General features: G+C 40.3%; 2 protein-coding genes across 2 annotated transcripts in view; one reads left to right on the forward strand and one right to left on the reverse strand.

Moving 5' to 3' along the window:
- LOC134636244 (long-chain fatty acid transport protein 2-like) overlaps window positions 1-10546 on the reverse strand; it is a 10835-nt gene extending 289 nt beyond the window's left edge. Inside the window, exons 1-10 of the mRNA XM_063486184.1 lie at window positions 10055-10546; window positions 9129-9338; window positions 8888-9046; window positions 7509-7633; window positions 3448-3642; window positions 3073-3163; window positions 2731-2929; window positions 697-794; window positions 484-614; window positions 1-374 (exon numbers count right to left, since the gene is read on the reverse strand). The exon at window positions 1-374 is cut by the window's left edge and continues 289 nt beyond it. Of these exons, the coding sequence (XP_063342254.1) occupies window positions 198-374; window positions 484-614; window positions 697-794; window positions 2731-2929; window positions 3073-3163; window positions 3448-3642; window positions 7509-7633; window positions 8888-9046; window positions 9129-9338; window positions 10055-10532 (1863 nt within the window). The 5' untranslated portion in view covers window positions 10533-10546 and the 3' untranslated portion in view covers window positions 1-197. The remainder of the gene's footprint in view (window positions 375-483; window positions 615-696; window positions 795-2730; window positions 2930-3072; window positions 3164-3447; window positions 3643-7508; window positions 7634-8887; window positions 9047-9128; window positions 9339-10054) is intronic.
- A 4232-nt stretch (window positions 10547-14778) lies between these two features.
- On the forward strand, window positions 14779-18009 carry gatm (glycine amidinotransferase (L-arginine:glycine amidinotransferase)). Its single transcript, XM_063486303.1, has 9 exons — window positions 14779-14847; window positions 15688-15906; window positions 16009-16204; window positions 16324-16514; window positions 16738-16875; window positions 17088-17252; window positions 17361-17424; window positions 17532-17648; window positions 17762-18009. Exons 1-9 carry the CDS (start codon window positions 14779-14781, stop codon window positions 17872-17874), a joined length of 1272 nt encoding a protein of 423 aa, XP_063342373.1. The 3' UTR covers window positions 17875-18009.
- Window positions 18010-22837: the final 4828 nt, after the last annotated feature.

Raw genomic sequence — 22837 nt, forward strand, 5'->3', positions numbered from 1 at the left:
ATGACAAACCCCTCCCCTTGTTTAACTCCTGACATGTGAATTGTACACAGAGTCCCACGTGCTGCCTTAAAAAATGTGATTTAACCAACTAGAGCATTATTGAAAAGTGTGTGTTTCTTCCCTGAGCTGGAAGTTAATTCATTAAAAATACCAATTACCCAAAAAGCTTGCACATCTGGTGAAAACTGAGAGCCCGCTCATAGTTTCGTGCTTCCTGATATGATGGCATGGTAGATCTGAGCTGTCAGTGGTACGTAGCTCTTGGCATTATCATCAAGGATGTAAAGAGGGTCCTGGATACGTCCTGGATCAAATCCCTCCTCCACTAATTTTACCTTCATCTGTTTGAAAGTCCCAGTTACTTCCACAGCACTCTACACAGAAAGGAATCATCAATATTGGATCAATGATTACTCTGTTTCTTTTCAAAAATTAAAATATGCCCGGTGTTTCATCCAAAACTGAAACAGAAAATTAAATTACCTGCATCCTTATAAAGCGAGGACGTGCATATGAGGGCAGGCAGCTGACCACATGGTTGTATATTTTACGTCCGTCAAACTGGACTTCTTTCTTCAGAGTGACAGCTGCCATCCCTATCCGCCCCTCATGGCCTACATAGCAAAACAAAGGTGGTGATGATATTCTTATAGAAATCATGGTGAGCTGAAAAAATACAGAGAAAGCAACAATCACCTGGCACTTGGACTCCGTAAACGTTGGCTTCTTTGAGACAATCACAGATCGTCAAGATGTCAGACACCTCGGTCGTGGCAACATTCTCACCTTTCCACCTGCGGGCTCACACAAGTTGCAACTTCATGTCTGTTGCAGGTCTCTTTATACCAGAGGCAAAACTAAAATGTGCAAGTTCATCCATGTAGAAAAAAAACGTCCTGACAAGTATTGTGAACAAACCTTCTCAACAAGTAAATGTCCTATACAACAATTACTGTACCACTTGTAAATCTGCTGTCAACACAAAACTGCTGTATTACTGTTAACGGTCGGGTTGTGTAATTAAAATAAACACAAAAAAAGAAATCTAGTTTGAAAGAGTGCTGTGTAACAATCATGGGTTGTGTTTTCACAGCAAAAGGCTTTTGATTAAATACTGAAAAAAATAAAACACATAATCAGGATAATAAATTGTTTCGTTTCAGCTTTTTTTCTTTTTAAATAAACAGATAATTTGCAGCATTCATATTCATATATACTGTGGGGGGAAATAATTAATCGATGCCATGCTGAATTTGTAAGTTTGCTCTATTACAAAAAAAACATCAGTCTCTAATCTTTAATGTTAGGTTGAGCTTCATGTAGAGAGACAAAATGTTAACAAAAAAGCAACAAAAAAAACACATTACATAATAGTTAGAAATTGATTTGAACATCATTGAGTGAACACACTGATTCTATCAATTCCACATACGCCTGATCTCAACTCGTTATATGTGTGTGAGCACACTAGCCCAGAGAATCGAATTCTTCCATTTAAACCTCTCCACCACCATGAGCAAAACCAAAGAACTGTTAAATGACGTCTTGGACAAGGACTCCATTCAGACCTGCACAGAGCTGGAATGGGCTACAAGACCATTAGCAAGACGCTTGGTGAGAAGGTGACAACTGCTGCTGCAATTATTCAGAAATGGAAGAAACATGAAATGATCATCTGTCGTCCTTGATCTGCAGCACCATGCAAGATTATGCCTCATGGGATGAGGATGATCCTGAGAAAGGTGGAGGATTAGTCCAAAACTGCACAGGAGGAACTTGTTAATGATCTGATAACATCTGGGAACACAGTCACACACTGCACCATAATAGACTGACATCCTGGAGTGCCCGCTCAAGAATGCACATGTACAGGACCATTTTAAGTTTTCCAGTAAACAATGACTAAATGACTAGGAGAAGGCTTGGGTGAATGTTCTGCGATCAGATAAAACCAATATTGAACTCTTTGGCATGAATTTGACCAGTTATGTTTGACGGAAGAGAAACGCTGAATATGAGCCAAAGAACACCATCCTCACAGTCAAGTAGGGAAGGTGGATACATTATGCTTTAGGACGGTTTTGCTGCTAAGGGTACAAGATGACTTCACCACACTGAAGGGCAAATGTACAGGGCCATGTGCCAAAAAATACTAAAGCCCGATTTAGACTTTTGCAGGAAAAGTACATCGTAATTTATGACGTAATCAGAAACCCTCCAAGCTGAAGGCTGCAGGTGCACGCCAGGTTACATGGAAGGTTATGGCATTATGATGTAGACTACCTGCTGAAGCATAACTCAGGCATAAGGCATGCTTTGCTTGGGGATGAAATACTTATTCACTTAATGACATGAAAATCAATTTTTACCTTTTTTTTTTCCAAAATAGTTGCCTGGTATTCTGGTTTCTCCATTAAAATGAAAATACCATAAAAATTTGAGACTCTTCTATTTCTCTTTTTCTTTTTTCTTTTTTTTAAACGAGCCAACTTAACAAATTTAGCTAAGAATCAAATAATTATTTCACTCACTGTGTCTTGTAATAAAGCCCGTTAGAATTAAGCATTTTATGCTTTTAACTGTGGAAAGTCAGCCACCTCTTTATGTTTCATCCATTTGTTGAAGTCTCATTTGTATTTAAATAATAAGGCTAATGCTTCAGCATGAACCTGAAAATTAGTTCTGTAAACAAAAAGAATTTTCCAAATGAAATGATGGTGGGTTCAGTACCTGAATGTGTCACCTACTCGATCCTGGAAGTAAATAAAGTTATCTTTGTCGATCCTCATCAGGTCTCCCGTGTTGAAATAAAGATCGCCCTTCTTGAGAACATTGCGAAGTCTCTTCCGCTCAGTTTGTTCTTCATTCTGCGCGTAGCCAGCAAATGGGGCCAAGTGTGTGATCTTTGACACCAGCAGTCCTGGTTCACCTTTAAAAAAGAAAAGTGAAGATGATGCATGTAACTCGAAGAGTTTGTGTCAGCTGGGACAGAGTCCAGGCTCCAATGTGGATGGATGAATGGATGGATGGATGAATGTGCCATTCGAAAGAAGAACTGCAGTTATTCTTTACCTTTGCGCGACTCAATGCAGAGGCCGTTAGCATCTCGTACTGGCTCATCTCGCTCTGTGTCATACTTAACAAGGGTGTAAGGGAACAGCTTCTACAGGAGGACGAACGTGATAATATGTGTTCAATACAATATTAAACCAGCATAAAAAGTACTATCTACACACATAATATCTCTTTTTGCAATAAAGAAAATACTTTAAATAGTTCATAAAATCAAGATAATTTATAACACGTGCTAATCTGTCAGGTTTGCTTGCACACTTCTCAAAGATTAATTATTTTAATAGACAATCTGTTAAATATTTAGTAAATCTGAAAACGTTCCATACATATAACATTAAAGAATGATTGTTGTTGGGGGTTTTTTTTTTTTACCCGATGAAAAAAGTGGACTCGTCCAATAGCTCCAATTTTCCCCACGTAGTTCAAAAATCCCACATTTCCTTCAGTGGAGGCGTAAAACTCTCGAATCTGAATGTTCCCAAAGCGGTTAAGAAACTCTTTCCATATCTCTGCCCTGATGCCATTGCCAATGGCCAGTCTTACTTTGTGGTCCTTGTCATTGTCTTTCTGTAGTTTGAAATAAAAAATAAAGAATGTGAGGCTTTTTGCAAGCGCAGCAGAAATACATAGTATCCTATTCAAGAAAACATCCAAAATACAAGAAACTATCCATGAGCTTAGTTAATTTGTTTTTAAAGTTGCCATTTCGGGTAAGATAACAACTAGCTGAGAAATGTGTGTTTCCATGGGCACTCAGCAAATCGCCATCTTTGGTGATCTTTCGCCCGTAATACAAAAAGATAAATACACCATGTATGTATCAACCACAGAGCAGCACTAGTACCAGCTCACTCGAAAACAAAAGAAACGAATCAAAAACATTTTTAAGGGATTTTAGAATAGAAATGAAGACTGCACACTTTATGAGCACACTGATGTCTTGAATTAAAAAGACATCAGACATCTAATTAGCCCTTTAATTCCTAATCTCTGTAAGTATGTGAGAATCCGACTCACAACAAAAATATTTCAGTTGGATTCAACAGTACTCAGCACTTTAAGTACTGTACATGTAATTTCTAAGAAATATCATTTGCTGAAATAAAATTGACCCTTAAATTAGATACAAGAGGATTTGGTATGCAAAGTTACTTGATATGGCCGTCTTAAGTAAAGGCCAGCATCTATTCCTAGAGGTGACCAGATAAAGACAAACCACCTCATCAGGCTCGTGCAGGGTCACGCAGTAAAATGAGACTGCGCCTCATGTGATGCAACTGGATACTCTGAATGGCATACACGACTGTTTACAGTAGTTCTAAATAAATACAAATACATATTGAAAATATCAGAAACACATGCAGTTAGTGGTGATATTTTAAAAAACAGCTTGATTCTTGTTCTGCAGCTCAGAACCCCGCAGACACTGGCGCAGAAACCTGGAACCCGATAGTTGAGATTTAACGATTTCTATTTTCGTAAGCCAGCTGTGCTGAGCTTTGGGAATGTACAGATTTGGAAAGTTATCTCTGACTGGATAGGCCTCAGCAGCAACTTGCTGCAACTAGTTCCCAGTATTCAGCCTCTGCAGCTGTCTTGAAGAGCAAGTTTTACAGTATCTGAGAGAGACGAGGCGTGGTGCCCGTAAGCATCCCAGCCAGCGACTCCTGCGAGTTTATTTGAGCTGCAGACACTAGAATGATTGCAAATGTGACTTTCAGCAGCAGATATTGCAGTTATTGCACCAAATATAAATGTTAAAAGCAGTTACAGTCCAGATAAATGCTGTCCAAGATAATATTACTTTAAAGGCCTTATCTATTCACGTTTCAACACCCCCTGAGTACGAAGAAGTCCACCTTAAATCCCTCATAAGGTTTCAGTTAAGAAGCCGAGTTCTGCCACTGTCAGCGATCACATTATCAAAACAGTGCTGCGGAGGCTTTTCTACAACACGGGAGAAGCTGGAATACAGTACTATGCAAAAGTCTCGAGCTACCCCTCATTTTTGTATAGTTTGTTTGGACGTTGGCTGCTTTTTCTACTTATTTTCAGGCCAGTCCTCATACCTGACCATTTTCTTTCTTTTTTTCCTTTTGTTTGTTTTTCTTTTGGTTTTTTTGTTGACATAGGAATCATTCAAGCATAAAAGGACACCTAACACGAGGGATGAAGCAGTCTCATCTCTACACAGAGCAGACAAAACAACTTTAACTTCTAACTTTAGGTACTTTGTTACTCGTAGTCTGTCAAAAAAGACAAAAAACCCCCAAAACAAAACACAGTTTGCTCCCATTTATTTAGTTGAACCAAAACGGCATTACCAAAGAGCTATTAGCTAAAATCTTGGCATATCTGATGATGGTGTGCAGTGTGTTCTTAAAAAAAAATCTGAGGGAACTGGACAAATGAAGGTCAACAGAAGAGGTGGCAGGAAAAAAAAACTATGAACAGTATCTGAAAATGATGCCCTTGAGAAACAAGAAAAAAATCCACCAAAAAACCTAACATGGGACCTACCTGTCAAAAGTTTGGACACGCCTTCTCATTTAATGGTTTTGCTTTATTTTTACTACTTTCTACATTGTAGATACTTAATGAAGACATCAAATATATGAAGGAAGATATATGAAATTATATAGCAAAGAAATAATTGATACATAACTCTAAATATGTCTTATATTTTAGATTCCCTCATCTTTGTTGACAGCAGTGCAAACCGTTTGGCCTCCTCTCAATGAGCTTCATGATGTAGTCACCTGAAATGGTTTTCACTTCACAGGTGTGCCTTTTCAGGGTTCATTTGTGGAATTTCTTGCCTTCTTAACGGGGTTGGGACCATCAGTTGTGTTCTGCAGAAGTCAGGTTGGTACACAGCTGACAGCCCCATTTGACAACTGTTAGAATTCATATTATGGTAAGAACCAGTCAGCTATGTAAAGAGATACGACTGTCCATCAATACTTTGTAGAACTGAAGGTCAGTCAGTCTGGAAAATTGCTGAAACTCTGAATGTGCCCCCAAGTGCAGTCGCAAAAGCCATCAAGCGCTATGACGAAACTGGCTCACATGAGGACCGCCCCAGGAAATGAAGACCAAGAGTCACCTCTGCTGCTGAAGATAAAATCATCCGAGTCACCAGACTCAGAAATTGCAAGTTAACAGCACCTCATCTCTACATCAACTGTTCAGAGGAGACTGTGCGAATCAGGCCTTTATGGTCAAATAGCTGCTAAGAAACCACTACTAAGGAAAAGCAACAAGCAGAAGAGATTTGTTTGAGCCAAGAAACACAAGTAATGGACATTAGACGAGCGGAAATCTGTGCTTTGGTCTGATGAGTCCAAATTTGAGATCTTTGGTTCCACCTGCCGTGTCTTTGTGCAACACAGAAAAGGTGAACGGATGGTGTCTACATGCATGGTTCCCACCGTGGAGCATGGACGAGGAGGTGTGATGGTGTGGGGGTGCTTTGCTGGTGACACTGAAGTTGAAGGCACACTGAACCAGCATGGCTACCACAGCATCCTGCAGCAACATGCCATCTCATCTGGTTTGTGTTTAGTTGGACCATCATATATTTTTCAACAGAACAATGACCCCAAACACACCTTTAGGCTCTGTAAGGGCTATTTGACCAAGAAGGAGAGTGATGGAGTGCTGCACCAGATGGTCTGGCCTCCAGTCACCAAGATGGTTTGGAATGAGACAACATGGACCGCAGAGTGAAATGCAAAAGGGCCAACAAGAGCATCTCTGGGAACTCCTTGACTTTTCATTTCAGGTGACTATCTCATGAAGCTCATCGAGAGAATGCCAAAAGTGTGCAAAGCAGTAATCAAAGCAAAGGGCGGCTATTTTGAAGAATCTAAAATATAAAACATGTTCTGAGTAATTTCACACTTTTTTTGTTTACTACGTAATTCCAGATGTGTTCATTCATAGTTTTGATGCCTTTAGAGAGAATCTACAATGTAAATAGTCATGAAAATAAAGAAAAAATATTACATGTCCAAACTTTTGACTAGTAGTGTACATCTGACCTTTCAGTTGATCCATCTACTGTTCATTGAAGCCTGACCAGAAAGGTCTCAGAGTAAGGGTGCCTGTCAAGAAGCCATTCTTAAGAAAGGTCAAAAGGAGGAAAATTACAAAAGAATTAGACTGAAAATCAGTGGTGACAAGTCTTAATGGAGCGATGAATCCAATTTTAAATTTTTGGTTCAAATCTGTGTGGAGAGGTACACCTATTCAGCAGCACCTAATCATTTTGGTGGGTTTAAGACTTTTGCACAGGAAGAAAACAAAAATGATCACAAGGACTCTGTCTGTGTCCTAGTTACACAATACTGTAAGTCTTCAAAATGCTTTGACTGCAAACACACTGTTACATTCTAACTGTTACAAGTGGGCGCCTATTAGAATCATTTTACCTTTGGTGCACAGCAGAGGTAACGCATCACCTCTCCAATGTACTGGATAACAGTCACGTTGTGTTTCCTGCAGTCATCCCAGAACTGAGAGGCAGAAAACTTCCTCTTCAGAATTATAGTTGATCCTTCAAGACAGAAAAATACATTATTACACTTGAATAAATAAATGCATGCATATGCAAATTCATCTAGAAATGAGAGGCAATTAAGTCATTATGGAAATAGTGACTCCATCTAATGCAATAGGATTAAATTCAGTGCCGCATAACTGCGTGTGCTAAATAACAAAACAGTGACTGCTCGGGGCAGTGCTGAATCTCTCCTAATAAGCGTGCAATGTGGCTGCTTAGTCAAACATATAAGCGCTTTGTGAACTTTAGCCTATTTAGAAAAAAAGCTGTTTTATAGGAGCTGTTCAGATTACAGGTTCACAGTGACAAAAGACTCTTTCACTTGGACTCTACCAGGGTAACAAGAAAGAGAGACGGCGCAGGGAGATCACTTCTATTTCAGCAGAAATTAGTTCACTTATACTTTTTTATATATTTTTTTTTTGCTGTGTATTCTCAGCTCACGTGAGGAGCTTTCATGGATCTGCATGATCTTCAGGGAGCACAGTCAGTGTCCACTTGTGGTTCAAGAGAAATCAACTGCTTTTGATGATGCATTTGTTTTAGCTAATCCATTTAGGATTTGGGTGGTTTATTTAGCTTTACAGCACAAGTAGGAGAAGGTTCTTAATCACTTAATCCATGGATTAAAACTATGAAATCGTCAGACATGGAGACAAAGATTCTACTGTGTGTCAGTACTTTATGGCAGCAATGTGAACCTGAATCTGACGAAAAACTGTCCATTACATTTATGCACTAAATTTGTATGAAGGCCTACTCTAATTATAGATGAATCCAATCATTTTTGTACAATAAAACCAAGTTTTGTTTCATTTTTCTTGATTTTATCATACAAAATGCCATACCTGCAACCAGTTTGCTTACAAACCAATGTGGATTGTTGGACTTGTTTGCATTAAAAACTACTGGCTTACATCTGGAGCCCAAATGCAGTCCACTTCATGGACTCACAATCGTACAGGGGTGCAGCCCTTAGTGCAGATTCAACTTATCTTGCTGTGCTCCAGTTTGAATTGCACAACAGCTTTTTTCACTATATCTTTCTTCCCCTGACAGCATAGGAATTTCCTGAGGTCAATTATAGAAGTGACGTTGACCTCTGTACATAGCAGATGTCTCTGTTGTTTGACAAACTCTGAAATGTATGTAACTAAACAGCGCTTGTTATGTCAGTAGAGGATGAACCCAGCTCTCACAAAGTCTTATTTTTAACTTTAAATCACAGCTACTGCTCAGTCACCTCACCTGTCTCAATCGTGCCAATGAACCCAACAGCAAATCCAGCTGTGTGATACAGAGGAAGGTTGAGATAGAAGACATCACTAGATACTACACCGTTTGATGACAACACAGCCAGAGCTGTTAAGATGCGGTTCTGGTTGACCACAGCTGCCTTAGGAAGACCTACAGAAACACAACAAGCCGCAAATTCTGAAACTGAACGACACTTTTAATGTGATCAACAGGACAAAGTCCTGCCACGTACCTGTGGTTCCAGAGGTGTAAATATAAACTGCAGGACTTTTGAATGTGATGTGTGACCTGAAGGATCGAGGGATGGGGTCATCCGATGCCTCCTCGACTTCATCAGAGAAGCTCTGGATTCCAGGTGTGTCACTGTGTTTGGACATCAGGAGAACAGTGACACCCAGCTCTATCAGGGAGGGCAGCACGTCTTCCACAGCCTCCTTTAGTTCTGGAAAGGCACATAAAGCACATTCATAAGGCAAAGCAAGACAAGCAAAGCAGTGTCGTGCAATAATGCAAACTTTGGTATCGATCTGATTCCAAGCAAACACAGGGCCAGTAATCCTGATACCAATACTGATATCAACTGTTAATTTAGCAAATTTTGAACAAATTTTAATGGTTCTAATTTTCACAATAATAAGCTAACACAACAAAAAAGACGTTTCAGCTTTCCACGTGTTTTGAAACTGTTTTTTTTTTTTTGAGCCCTGGACTGTAAACATGCCTGTCTCTAAAGCATTTCAAGTCAGCTTCTGTTTAAAAGTGCTGCAGGTTACAAATAAAATAGCCAGGTTTTCCAGCACATTTGAGGTATATTTTTCTTCATTTCACATAATTCAGGGCTGAAGTGGATAGAAACAAAGCTTCAATCCTATTGCACTAGTATCGATCAGAGACCAATATCAGCATTGGTATCAGTACTATTAATATATGAATTGATCTCACCTCTACTGCAAAGCCTTGTTGGAGGCAAGGAAAACCAAGCCAACTCCACAAGTTCAAAGTTACAGCTAGGTTTAATTAAAATCTGTACTGAATACCTGATTATGTGGATCAAAAGATAAAAGGTTGGTTTACACTATTTGAGCTTCTGAAAAAGCAGAAATTAAAAAAAACAAACAAACAAAAAGACAGCTCTGAAGCAAGCACATGGAGGCATACCTGCGGCTGCTATCAACACTTTAGCCTTGCAGCAATTAAAGCAGTGCAGCAAAGACTTGGTGCGGATGTTATGATTGAGGAGAGCTACAGGGGAGCCCAGTTTAGCCAAAGCCAGCCAGGTAAACAAGAAGGCGGGTTCGTTCCCCATAAAAAGCGCGACGGTGTCGCCACCTTTATACCCAGCGTGAGACTGTAGCGCGTTTGCAATTTTGTTACTCCTCCTATCCGTGCAAGCGTAAGTGTAGCTTTCATTTTCAAACACTATGAACGTCTTGTCTGGATGCGCCTCGGTCTGCTCCAAAAAACGGTCCAAAACAAAGAAGAGAGGTCTCCTTCTGCGCCTCGCTACAAACTTTACCAAAATACGCACTAGATCCCCGAAATACACAATGTCCATCCAGACATAGGGGGACAAAGTTTTGAGTGCAAACGGTATGATGAGGAGACTTGCTAAAATGATTGAAATATATATTTCCATCGTGACCTCTCTCTCTTTTTAAAGCTTGGACAGAAAAATGTGAAGCCCCTGCTGCAAAATGGGGAGTGTTGCAGATGAGGGTTTTGCTGAGTGGGGCGGAGCGTTTGTTTCAAAGAATGCGAAGATTCATAAGAAAAACAAGTACTTGGAATCACATCAGTGAGAGCTGCAGCAGCAGCTACTGTAAGAGACGCCAATGAAACGCGCGAAGTAGGACGTGCTCTCTAGATTGTAGCTGACAGAGCAACTTTTAGAGAATAACAAAGGTTTAGGGGCGTTTCTAACGAGGCATGTGAGGGGTGAAGTGGGTACGTGCTACACAACATAACATCTTGCTTGAGCGGATGGTGTTCACTGGGTAGATGTCAAGTTTAAGGTTTGTATCCTGACTGAAGCTTCATCATTAGTCAAAGAGTCAAATAAAATTATACCACTTGTTTATATAGCCTACAGTTTGGTGGTTAAACTCGAGTTATCAATGAAGGCTTAAGCGCCATCCATGGAGTCACATGATGAATATACGCCCACCAGAAAATATCTAATCAGCCAATTACGTGGCTGCAATTCAGTGCATTTAGGCATATAGAAAGCTGAAGTTCAAGCTCAGAATCAGCATAGTGAAGAAAAGTAATTTAAGTGACTTTGAATGTGGCATGATTGTTGGTGTCAAATAGGCTGATCTGAGTATTTCAGAAGTTGCTGATTTACTGAGATTTTCCCATGCAACTCTCTATATGGTTTACAGACAATAGTTCAAAAAAGATGAACTATATAATGAGTTCTCTGGCCCAAAATACCTTACCTTGTCAAAGGTCAGAGGAAAATTGCCAGACTGCTTCATGCTGATCGGAAGGCAACAGGAAATCAAACAAACTCTTATTACAACAAAAGTACGCAGAATAATATCTCTGAATGCACAACACATTGAATCTTGAAGCAGATGGGTTACAGCAGCAGAAGATCGCATCGTGTGCCATCGTGTTCCCTGGCCCGATGAGTGCTGCTGCAGTCAGTTTGTAGGATCAGAATTTAGATTAAATGAAATAAAAGCATGGATCTCGCCTGTATCAACAGTTCAGGGTGGTGGTGTTATGGTGTGGGATATGTATTATGGATGTGTAGCTGACAAATCTGCAGCAACTATGTGACGCTATCATGTCAACATGGATGAGGATATCTCAGTAATGTTTCCAGCATTATTATAAAATTAGGTATATTTTTTATCTGAATCTTTATCTAATGTGTAACCTGATAATTGATACTTTGTTAATCTTTGCCTCTGGTCCTGTGGCCAACATGCTGCATGCTAATGATTGCATATTCATACAAAAATACTCACACACATGCATATAAAGTTTAAACACTCAGCCCTCTGTCGGTCTGTGTTGTAACTGTTGTTGATTTTTCTTTGTTTGGTCTGAGCATTTTTGCAAACTGTTGTAAAATTCCTGCAGGAGGCGCTCTTTTCTGTTTTGGCACTCAAATTTCATTCATTGTCATCAGTCTGCTGCTGCTGAAACCTTTCACTTTCCAGCATCTTGTTTAAGATAGAAAAATATAAAACAGGAATCACTGTAAGAGAGGCAAGTAGGAATAACTCTACTTTCCCCCTAACTTCATAAACATCATAAACATTGAAATCACATCTGAATATTAAATGATGTTCACTCTTATGCTGCTGGTTACTCTTATTTGGCTCTATTGTGCAGATTTGTGATCATGTAAAAGATGAGTAAAGATTTTAAGGGAAATGTTTTCATGCCAAAGAAGATGTTAAAAAATATTTTTTTAATAACTTTTATCACATTTATTTATTTCATTGGCATCTTTAATGATAAAAAGTACCCTAAGCCCTTATAACTAATGGAATTTTTGCCTTTTGAAACTTGTTTTCCAAAGTTTTCACGGGCTCATCATCATCATCATCAATCATGGGAGATAGAAAAAATGGCAACACATTAGAAACGGTTTAGAGTTTGCCTGAACGTCAACCTCAACCCTCGACCTCAGAGGATTGCAGTTTGTTTAAATAGGGTATTCAAAATATGTGCCCCAAGATGACTTTCTTGAAGAAGGACTTTGGTAAAACTCAATCCAGTCATTGTTTAGTTAGGCTGGCTACAGTCTGCGGTCGTCTTTTCTTCATAATCATGTCAATTTATCTGCACAGAGAAAATGTGGATGGATATTAAGGATTGCTACATTTTTAAGGAGTCTGGTAAAGAAACATTTCTGCATACGTTTGGCAACGAAATAATTCAAAGTCCTGTTCTGAAGTTTGTCGAGGTGGGGTGTTTACTGGAGGAGTTCAAAGATACAGACAGTGTGTCTGTTTGTGCTGATGATCAAAAGGTACAGTGGAACAGTACGTACAATAGCAATCAATGATGGGATTATGTGTGCACGAAGGTACCAAGGTCAAACAGACATCTGACAACCACAAAGGGGTAATGAGGTCAGGGAAAAAGAAATACTTGATTGGTGTGTATTACGCTAGTGTGCAGGCTGGCTCTGTCCAAAGGTACAAAAGCCTTCTAAAGATAACCAGCATGCTCCAAAAAGACCATACTGAGGTTCCTGAGTTTGTACGTGCTAGACTACCTCTCCTTTAAACCATGAGGTAGACTTGAGGGACTCACTGTACTTTGTACACCAGCTGTGCATTTATCTGCTTCGTTCAATGCTTTCCCACACCTTTTTGATAATGAATGCATGAATGGAGCCTGACATACCTATGCATTTCTAATACCTCGTCATAAAATTGTCTTTGTGACCTTTTTAGACTGGTAGATGATGCTGTCGCAAAGGGATAGAGGAGATAGGGGTGGGTATCTGAAGGCATCATCTGAGCATATCCTTTGAACTTTGGGCATCAGCCAGAGATATTTTTTTTTTTTAGAGAGCAAGGTAATATCCGGGGTCAATGAGGTCTCCAGGTTGTGAAACTCTTGCGAGCACAGTCCAGGGAAGCATGTGGTGTCCCAGCCAACCTCTATGATTATGCCATCTCCTGTTTTCACACTTTTAGGAGCTTTGTGAATGACTGATTGATACTGATCTCAACAGGCATCTTGCACTTTTACTGCTTTTATAGACAGGGGTGCGCATAAGTGGTCCGCAGGTGCGTATTCGCTGTCAAACTAAAAGACGCGCACCAGATAAGAAGTTGCAACGCGCGTTTGCGTACATAAGATTTTCTGGAGGAGGGCAGACATTTGTTTAGAACTCTTAAAGTTGTCGAAGAAGCAAGCTCCTTTAAGCAATTAGTTTGGTGTTCCTCCACCTCCAAAGGTGGAGGAGTCAGAGGAGTCCGAACCGCAAAAGAAGCGCGTATTCTCGGAAAGGTTGCAGGGGATGAGCTGGCTTCAAACAAATGATGAACGGACAGAGATGTGGTGCAGAATATGCCGTGAAAATCCCACTCTAGCGGACAAAAACAGTGCCTTTTGTATGTATGCAAACGCGCGTTGCAACTTCTTATCTGGTGCACGTCTTTTATTTTGACAGCGAACGCGCACCTGCGGACCACTTATGTGCACCCCTGTTTATAGAGCATGCATGACAAACTTAATCCTGTTAGCCGCTAAGAGCAGGACTGCTCTCAAGAGCTGGCAACAACGTACTAGTTTCACTTTGTTTAATTTAAAACACTTTTCACTATGCATGCCTTTATTTTGTAATTAGAACAATAAGCGGGGTTAAGAGATCTTTAAAAGGAAAAACATTTTAACCTTCGTTTAATAGCTGAATAAAATCTTAAATCAGTGGTGGGCTGCTTGCTTTTATTTGTTTTTTAAGGCGTTGTGTGCCGAAGCAAAGAAGATGCACCCCAGTGCACTGCAGTATCAAAATCGTTTTCATTTCTTTTTTAAAATCATAATAATAATGCTCACACATGAGAATCTGTATTTTTACCGATAACAAGTTTGCAACAGGTTTGCATCATGCACAAACCCGCTACAAGCCTGTAGTCAAAATAGCGCTTTTCAGATGTTCACGGAAACTTTTAACGGCGCTGGTCCACCTGATAAGAATGTGCTGGCGTAAGGGATTGTGTTTCAGAAACGCGTTTTTCCTCAAGTCACGTTGCCCCACAACATAAAAGCGACCAATGGCCTAAGAGGCACGTAGTCCCACTGCTATAAAGTTGGCTTTGAGCTGAGGCGTCTTCATTCATGAGCACACTGAGAGGTGGATCCTGCGCTGCCGTTTGATTCCACTGACACACTCACTATTACGTTGGACAATGCTGCGAGTAAGATGCCTGAGAGGAGGTAGCAGGGGGGCCGAGGCTGCCCATCTGATCGGAGCAATGGTTGGTATTACGGTGGTTTAATGTCTTCTGTGTCTCTCTCTCGCGCTCGCTCACTCTCTCTTTTCTCTTAAGCAGCGTTTTTGTTATAAAGCACAAGTCAGTCAAAGTGAATAAACTGTGAAAATATGATTAAATTTGGCATTTCTCTTCACATCTGCCGCTGCACTTCATTGCTTTGTTCATTTGTTATTTGTCTAATTAACACTAGAAGTGCTGAATCAGTCATAATGACCCCGTTTGGAGGAGGCTGTGTTGCAGAAATGAAGCTGAGGGAAAATGAAAAGATTTTTTTAATCCAGCGCTGTTTGAGCATAAATCGTAATTGCTCCGATTATTTCCAAGAAATCTTCCTCCAGTGACTGGCGTGATTTTCTTAACTGCTGACAAAGCTTCTTTTTTTTCTGGTTGCCTGAGTGACAGTGAACAGCTGTTTGGCACAGATGCGCTCTCAAACTCAGTGACACTGAAGCTGTTCCCGAGCCAGCGGAGGCCACACTGTAGAGCCTATCTGTGGAGATAAGGCTTCTTAATAAAACGTGTACTTTGGCACCAAACCAATCAACCTCACGGAAGCTTTTTCGCTTTGAAACCCAAGGAGCCTGAATGTGTTATCAGTTAACACACAGATCAGCCGCTTTCTACGGGAGCTGGGGGCATTGAAATAAAAATAAAAATAAACACACCACTAAATAGGAATTTCATGTAGACCGATCTGTTACTGCACATAGTGTAAATATGTACTGAACTGATCCAAAAGGGGAAAACAAGATCTATTAAATCCAAAGATTTTATGCAGAAGTACATGAAATTTTTGTCTTAATGTGTTTTCACTTCCATCAGCTTGGCCGGGCGGTGAACGGATGGGTGCAGAGGACCCTCCAAAGCACTTCAAGTGCAGCAGCTGCACAGCCACAGCATGTAGTTGAAGAGGAACATGTTACTGAGCCCGTTCAGCAGGAATGCCCAGTCTGCAGCTACAATGAATGGGACCCTCTGGAGGAGGTGATTGTGGGGCGAGCTGAAAATGCCCACGTGCCTCCCTTCACTGTGGAAGTGAAAGTAAGCAATGCTGTCAAAAGATGCTTTGACTCAAAGCATCCTTGTCATTTCTCCCAGCTGTCAGATTGACTCCATGTTGTTATGCTACAAACCTCTCATCAGGCTAACACATATGAGAAGTACTGGCCCTTCTACCAGAAGTATGGGGGCCGGTCTTTTCCTGCGGACCACTTGAAAAAAGCTGTTGCTGAGATTGAAGAAATGTGCAATATTCTGCGTCATGAGGGCGTCATTGTGAAGAGGCCAGAACCCCTCGACTGGTCTGTGGAATACAAAACACCAGACTTCACCTCATCAGGTAAAAAGACAGAAATATGTGTGTGACAAATATGTGTGACATAAAGGTGTTAATGCATCACACTGCAGTTTATAAATGAGTCTTTATAAAGTAATTCTCTGCTGTTGACCCTCTTGTAGGAATGTATGCGGCCATGCCCAGAGACATCCTTTTAGTGGTGGGAAACGAGATCATCGAGGCTCCTATGGCGTGGAGGGCTCGTTTCTTTGAGTACCGAGCCTACAGACCTTTAATCAAGGAGTACTTCGGAAAAGGTGCAAGGTGGACCACTGCTCCTAAACCAACCATGGCCGACGATCTGTATGATCAGGTGAGGCCTTAGTTTGGGAGCTATAACATAGCCAGGTGGTCATTTCTCATGGCAAGGACTTAAGTCAAAGTTGCATTAACACCTAAACAGCTTGTCTATGTTCTTTATAGCAAACCAAACCTCTTTGCATCAACTTTTTTATTGCTTTGTACATGATAGTGTGACAGCAGGCTATTCCTATATCTCAAAACGGGTGTAAATCCTTTTTGTGTGTGTCTTTCAGGATTATCCCATCCGCACAGTGGAAGACAGGCACAAATTAGCTGCTCAGGGGAAGTTTGTGACCACGGAGCACGAGCCCTGCTTCGATGCTGCTGACTTTATTCGAGCTGGGACGGACCTCTTTGTTCAGAGGAGCCAGGTATGAAGGATATTTTGCTTATCTTATGACATCCTATGGGTGATATCTTATGCTGAAATGGTAGTAAAATGCAAAATAAACCCCCACACATGCATATATAGATCTCTCTTTTATCCATTGCACTTACAGAAAAAAAGAATGTTTCTCTGAATATGAATGTGAAGCTTGGATAAGCCCCTGAAACTTCTCCTTTCACACTGCTTTTTATTCAGGTTACAAACTACATGGGAATTGAGTGGATGCGCCGTCATCTGGCGCCAACCTACAAGGTCCACATCATCTCCTTCAAAGACCCTAACCCCATGCACATTGATGCCACGTTTAACATCATCGGGCCAGGACTCGTGCTGTCAAACCCTGATCGCCCATGTCGCCAGGTACTGAAAGGCAGGAGAGTGCTGTGCTGCCCTCTTCTGGGTACACTTGTACACACCACCACCGCAGAGTGACCCACACTCACCAGTGCTCTTTGTCTTTTCCCTCAGGTAGACATGTTCAAGAAGGCTGGCTGGACAGTTGTAAAACCACCAATACCTTTGATTCCTGATGGTGGGTACTCAAAGTAAAAATTATTTTCTTTCATTCACAAAAAAAGATGATATTTAGATTTTTTTTTTTACTGAAACCCCCCCCCCCCCCACTCTCTTGCCGAGCAGACCACCCACTGTGGATGTCCTCCAAATGGCTGTCCATGAACGTCCTGATGCTGGATGAGAAGCGTGTCATGGTTGACGCCAATGAAACCACCATTCAGAAAATGTTTGAGAACCTCGGTGAGCCTCTACAAGCACCTCCACCTTCACCACCTTATTTATTTTTAGTAAACTCGATTTCAGCAAAAAATAAGAAAGAAATTGTCCATAACTGTGTGTGTGTTTAAATGCAGGTATCAAGACCATAAAGGTGAACATTCGCCATGCCAACTCCTTGGGTGGTGGCTTCCATTGCTGGACAACCGATGTCCGCCGCCGTGGTACCCTGCAGTCCTACTTTCACTAGCCTTGCCAGAAACAGGCAGTTTTATTGAGCTTTGAATATAAAGCCTCAGTCCGGAATCACTGAAATAATCCATTTTTATTATCAGTTAGTTTTAACCCATCAGTCTACGAAGGCTGAAACTTTCCTAAACAAAAAGGCGATCTTTAAACCTATCTTTTTCTAAATGTGTATTCAGGTGTCGCCTGCTGAAACTCAAAGTTTTAATTCTTTAAACTGGCAAAAACAAATGATGGAGAATAATAACGAAGACAGGTGGCACCGAAGCCTTTACCGGATTGTGTCTTTATATAGTAAACGAATATTTATGGATTGTTTTGATTTGACATTGCTGCACATCACAGTGCCTTTGCAGACAGCTTTGTTTGGAGACAAATAGAATATACTGGATAATTTCAATAGCAACAAATGAACATCACTTGAATCAGTGATCTCAATAATAACTGCATTTCTGGCCTGGCTGTTGTGAAGTTGAAGTTTTTATGGCTTTTATATCAAACGCCAAAGCTTTGAGGACAAGGTACAATTTGGTATGTGAATGTCATCAGACTAGGGCACAGGAGGAGGGAAGCCTCCTCATGAAACCTTAAAACCACGATCCTACCTTTTTCAAAAGAAGAAACCAAAACATTTTTTTATTTAAATAAATGTATAAAACTTTTATGTAGGTCATTAAACAATATTGACTTCTTATTACCGCTTATTATTTTTGTAAAGTTTTCAGTTTATTGAAAGAGGGGGAAAAAGTTCTGTTTATATTTTCCGTATTCTTTATTGGATTTTCCCAACAATTCCCAAATGCATGAAAGTATGTGGTCCATATCAGATTTTGTATACCTTTTTCCTCTGCTGTTTTCTCCTATTGCAAATCTGGGCCAGTTATATGCTAGTAGTCATTCTCACTAAAACTGCTTGGCTGCTTTTTGTGTCTTCAGGATGGAAGATGTTTTCTTGTGAAGATTTCTGTTTTTAGATTCCTTTGCCGCTGACAGGGTGGGATGTAAGGCATTAGCCTGTCTTGATATTTATTGTGAAACAATAAATTAAAGGGACGTTGTGGCTCAGCAGAGGAATGCTAGTGGTGTTTTGTAATGTGCAATGTTAATAAATTAAAGCAAGTTGTGTGACACAGCTGTGATTCTGTATTTGTGTTTCCATCCATCCATCCATCCATCATGAGGGTACAGTCTGTAACAGGGCTAACACAGAGAGCTGGACAACCATTCACTCTCACATTCACACCTACAGCCAGTTTAGATAATAACCAATTAAGATAACTTGAGCATATTTTTGGACTGTGGGAGAAAAATCCCACACAGGCACAGGGAGAGCATGCGAACTCCATTTTAATTATACATTATATTTTATTTGATATACCTCCGATTGTAAACTGGTGAGTATTGCAGTACTGCATATCTTAATCAACCGTCCACTGCACCAGTGTCAAGAGCCCATGCTGTAAAAGCTGACTGGTATTTTGGTAATACAAGTTAAAGATGCCTCACTGCAAATAAAAGTTCTGCAAAAAATCTTTTTACATAAGTGAATTTATAGGACTATTCTCAGCATGGAGTACTCCTTGAACTATGGGTCCCTTTTACAATGTTCACCATGCATTAATGTGTTAGTGGCTTTAATGCCATCAGGTCTTTTAATGCCATCAGGGTCCTGAACCATGTTACAAAACACACAAGCAGTTTAAAAAGTGCTCTTGTGTTTTGGGTTGAAACTTTAACCGGTTAGATTCTCAAACATAGTTGGAGCATAAAGTGACTTAAAACTGAAAACTCCAAAAGCAAACTTTTAACTCTACTGTAGTTACATGCAGCACTGGAGCACATGCGTACTTTGTTACTGCTGATATCACACATTAGCTTGAGCAAAGAGGGCCACTAAGGGTAACACAAACCCGTGAACCTGGGACCCCTTCATCTGTTTGATAAATGGCACCGCAGTTTCCAGTGCATGTGGCACCACATTTACTGTAACACCTTTATGTCTGTAAACATTAACCAGGCTGATTTGTCAGTGAGTGGAACATTGCATCATATATTATTATGTAAACCTGACTACTGCCAATAGAAACTGTACACACTACTGTAAAGGAAAAAAACATGATAATATCTGCTTTAGTCATTTATTAATTTAGCTTAATTTAAAAGGCAGAATCTTGCAATATAACCATGAGCATGTTAAATTAACATTGTAGTTTGTGGACATTGGCACTGTCTTCTGTTAACTGCAGTTTTGTCTTTTAATATTGCATAAACTTTGTAATTAACTCATTCCTTTCTTTTATTTTTTTCCCCTTGGGTTCAAATAAAAAGCCGGTGTTTTAAAATGTGTTCACCTCTCCGTGCTCTTCTTATGGGACTGAACAATACTGTTACTGTGTAAGAAGTTTTAGATCTTAGCTAAATGGATACCACTGTACGCAAAGGAGAACAAGTCATGAATTAAATATGTAATGGCCAATTTCAGCAAATGAAATTGTTTTCCTCAGCATGCAAGATATTTAAGGCATTACTTTTACACTGAGAAGATGACATAATGAGAAAGGACATCAGGTGCTTGGCTCTAACAGCCTGCGGCAGCAGGATCACATTTCCAGGTCGTCATCTGCTGTTCGTGATTAAAACACCCTCACTTTCAATCCAAGTACATTTATTACGCTCGAACTTTAAAACTGTTCAGTCTTTGTTTCAGCACGGCATGTGCAGTCTTTTCCATGTCTCCGCTCTTCCCACCTCGTGCAAGATGGCAGGACCACCTCAATCTGAAGTCATTTGATGCTGACCCTTAACACCATTAAAGATCTTCAAGTAATCCGCTTTGATGTTTGGCAGTTGATGTAATTGTGCTGTTAGGAGGCTAAATCCTCAATTTCCTCAATCTAGTTAACATTTTTAGGAACCACTGTGACTGCGTTTGACAACAAAGACAAGACAAAAAACAGTTTGTTTACCATCCACAGACATATCCTGACCATGTCCAGCTTTCTGACTTTACTCATTTGTCAATCATGTTGGATTCGTAACTGATTCACCTTTGTCTCAATGTGGTTTGGATCAAACTATCGGGCTGGACCTGATGTCTGTGGCGAGACACACACATTTTATAACAGGAGAGGTTTACTTGAAGTCAAGTCACTTCTCTATGCAGCTGCTCAACTGTGTGTCTTTTTTTCTGATCCTATGTAGACCTGTGCAGATGGGCTGCTTGTTTGTACAGCTGTCTAATTGAGCAACAGTGCAGCTGCCACTGCAACTGTCTCCAAACTGGAGAATTGATTGGGATCTTGTAATGATCAGGCTTCACTGTCTGCAGGAGCACAACACTCACCTCCTCAATTCCTCTTATCTGAGGAAGAGTTTAGGCTCAGAAACAACCGGCTGCTCAGTTTATACTCATCAAATACATAAAGCAGTGAAAATGTAAGATATCTCAGGAGCATTTGGGCGGGGGGGTTATCCACAGTGGTGCAAATAGTACAAAATATCAGGAATATATGACCCACATGAACAGCGACTTTAAAGTAAAATGTGAGAAAAAAGTAGTGTTAAATAACACAGGGAGGCAGCAAATCTCATGTCACACATTTAATACAAAAGACTTCACTTGAGTGGTGGTTTAAATGTCTTGTCTCTGCCGATAGCAGGTTTAACAGGTTAAAGTACTTTTTTTTGCATTTGCATCACCATAAATACTATGCATAACTCTTACTTATAATGGATGACAGCACTGCAGAGGTCAGGCTGAGTAAAAAGTAACTTTTTCAGGTGGCCGTGCACGCTAAGGAAAACACGCACACACATCGATTACATGCTTCTAAGGCGTCTGCAGACTGGAGAAAGTCTAAAAAGGTCAAAACTCCAGCAACACGTAGTAGTAGTGTATTGGACAACCTTATTGTGAAAGCATTTAATCAGGCTCCTCACATGACACGTTACCAGATGAAGACAAGAGGAAAGACGAAAACCAAAACAACAGCATTGCAAGGAAATCCACTTCTGTGGCAGCCAGCACAGCTTTTTTTTTTTTCAATGTGTTTTCAGCTCTGAGGGGCCCTTATTTGTCTAATGCACAAACCGAGAAGGTTGTAAAGCTTGTTAAGAAGGTTGCATACTCTCCTGTTTTCACCTTTTTACTTAACTTTACCTTCTTTTAACTTTTTCTCATCATCTGATGGCCCCGACACAACCAAACACTAATGCGTGGATGAATATGTTAATATAGAGAATTATACCCAATTTCACGTGTGAATGACAAATGTGACCATGAGAAGCTGAAGCACTTTAGGAGCAGCCCTTGGTTGCACAGTCTAAATATAGGCTCAAGGTTGCACATGAAAAGAAGTCAAAACAATGTCTTAAAGAGCTCGCACCAGTGAACTGGCTGTAAGTACATAAGCATGCTGTTCAGTGAGCCTGATTATGTGTTTCGTCAGGCCGTGTCCATTTTTGGGGGACGTAAATGAAGTCCCCCATAATGTAAATCATTAAGCCATGGTTCAGGATGCCAGCTGTGATTGCTCTGCATTTTCTTTTAAATAGGAAGTTGGTTTGCTTGATATGCTGGAGAATTTATAAAATGGACTATAAAGAACAGGATTCATTCAGAAAACTGTCCTTAACCTGGAGAAGAAAAGATTTTTTGCTTTAAAGGTGTGCTTTAACAACTTCTTTCACTTTCACCACAAAGATTCTGCGAGTACAACACGTGCGGACAATAAATGATAAAGCAGTTTTCTGAGCATCTGAACATCCTGAGACGCAGCCGCCGAGCTGTCTCAGAATCACCAGAGACATGATGCAGCTGAGCGTTATTCCTCTGCCTTTTTAATATTACTGCCTGATAATATTCATGCTTTGTTTGGAAACTTGTATGGGTCAAAATTTTATACACGCAGACCTATATGTGTAACTTATGCCAATGTAACATAATAAACATGCATAATTTTGTATTT

Source organism: Pelmatolapia mariae, linkage group LG1 (genome assembly GCF_036321145.2).
Source record: "Pelmatolapia mariae isolate MD_Pm_ZW linkage group LG1, Pm_UMD_F_2, whole genome shotgun sequence".
NCBI classification, from domain to species: Eukaryota; Metazoa; Chordata; class Actinopteri; order Cichliformes; family Cichlidae; genus Pelmatolapia; species Pelmatolapia mariae.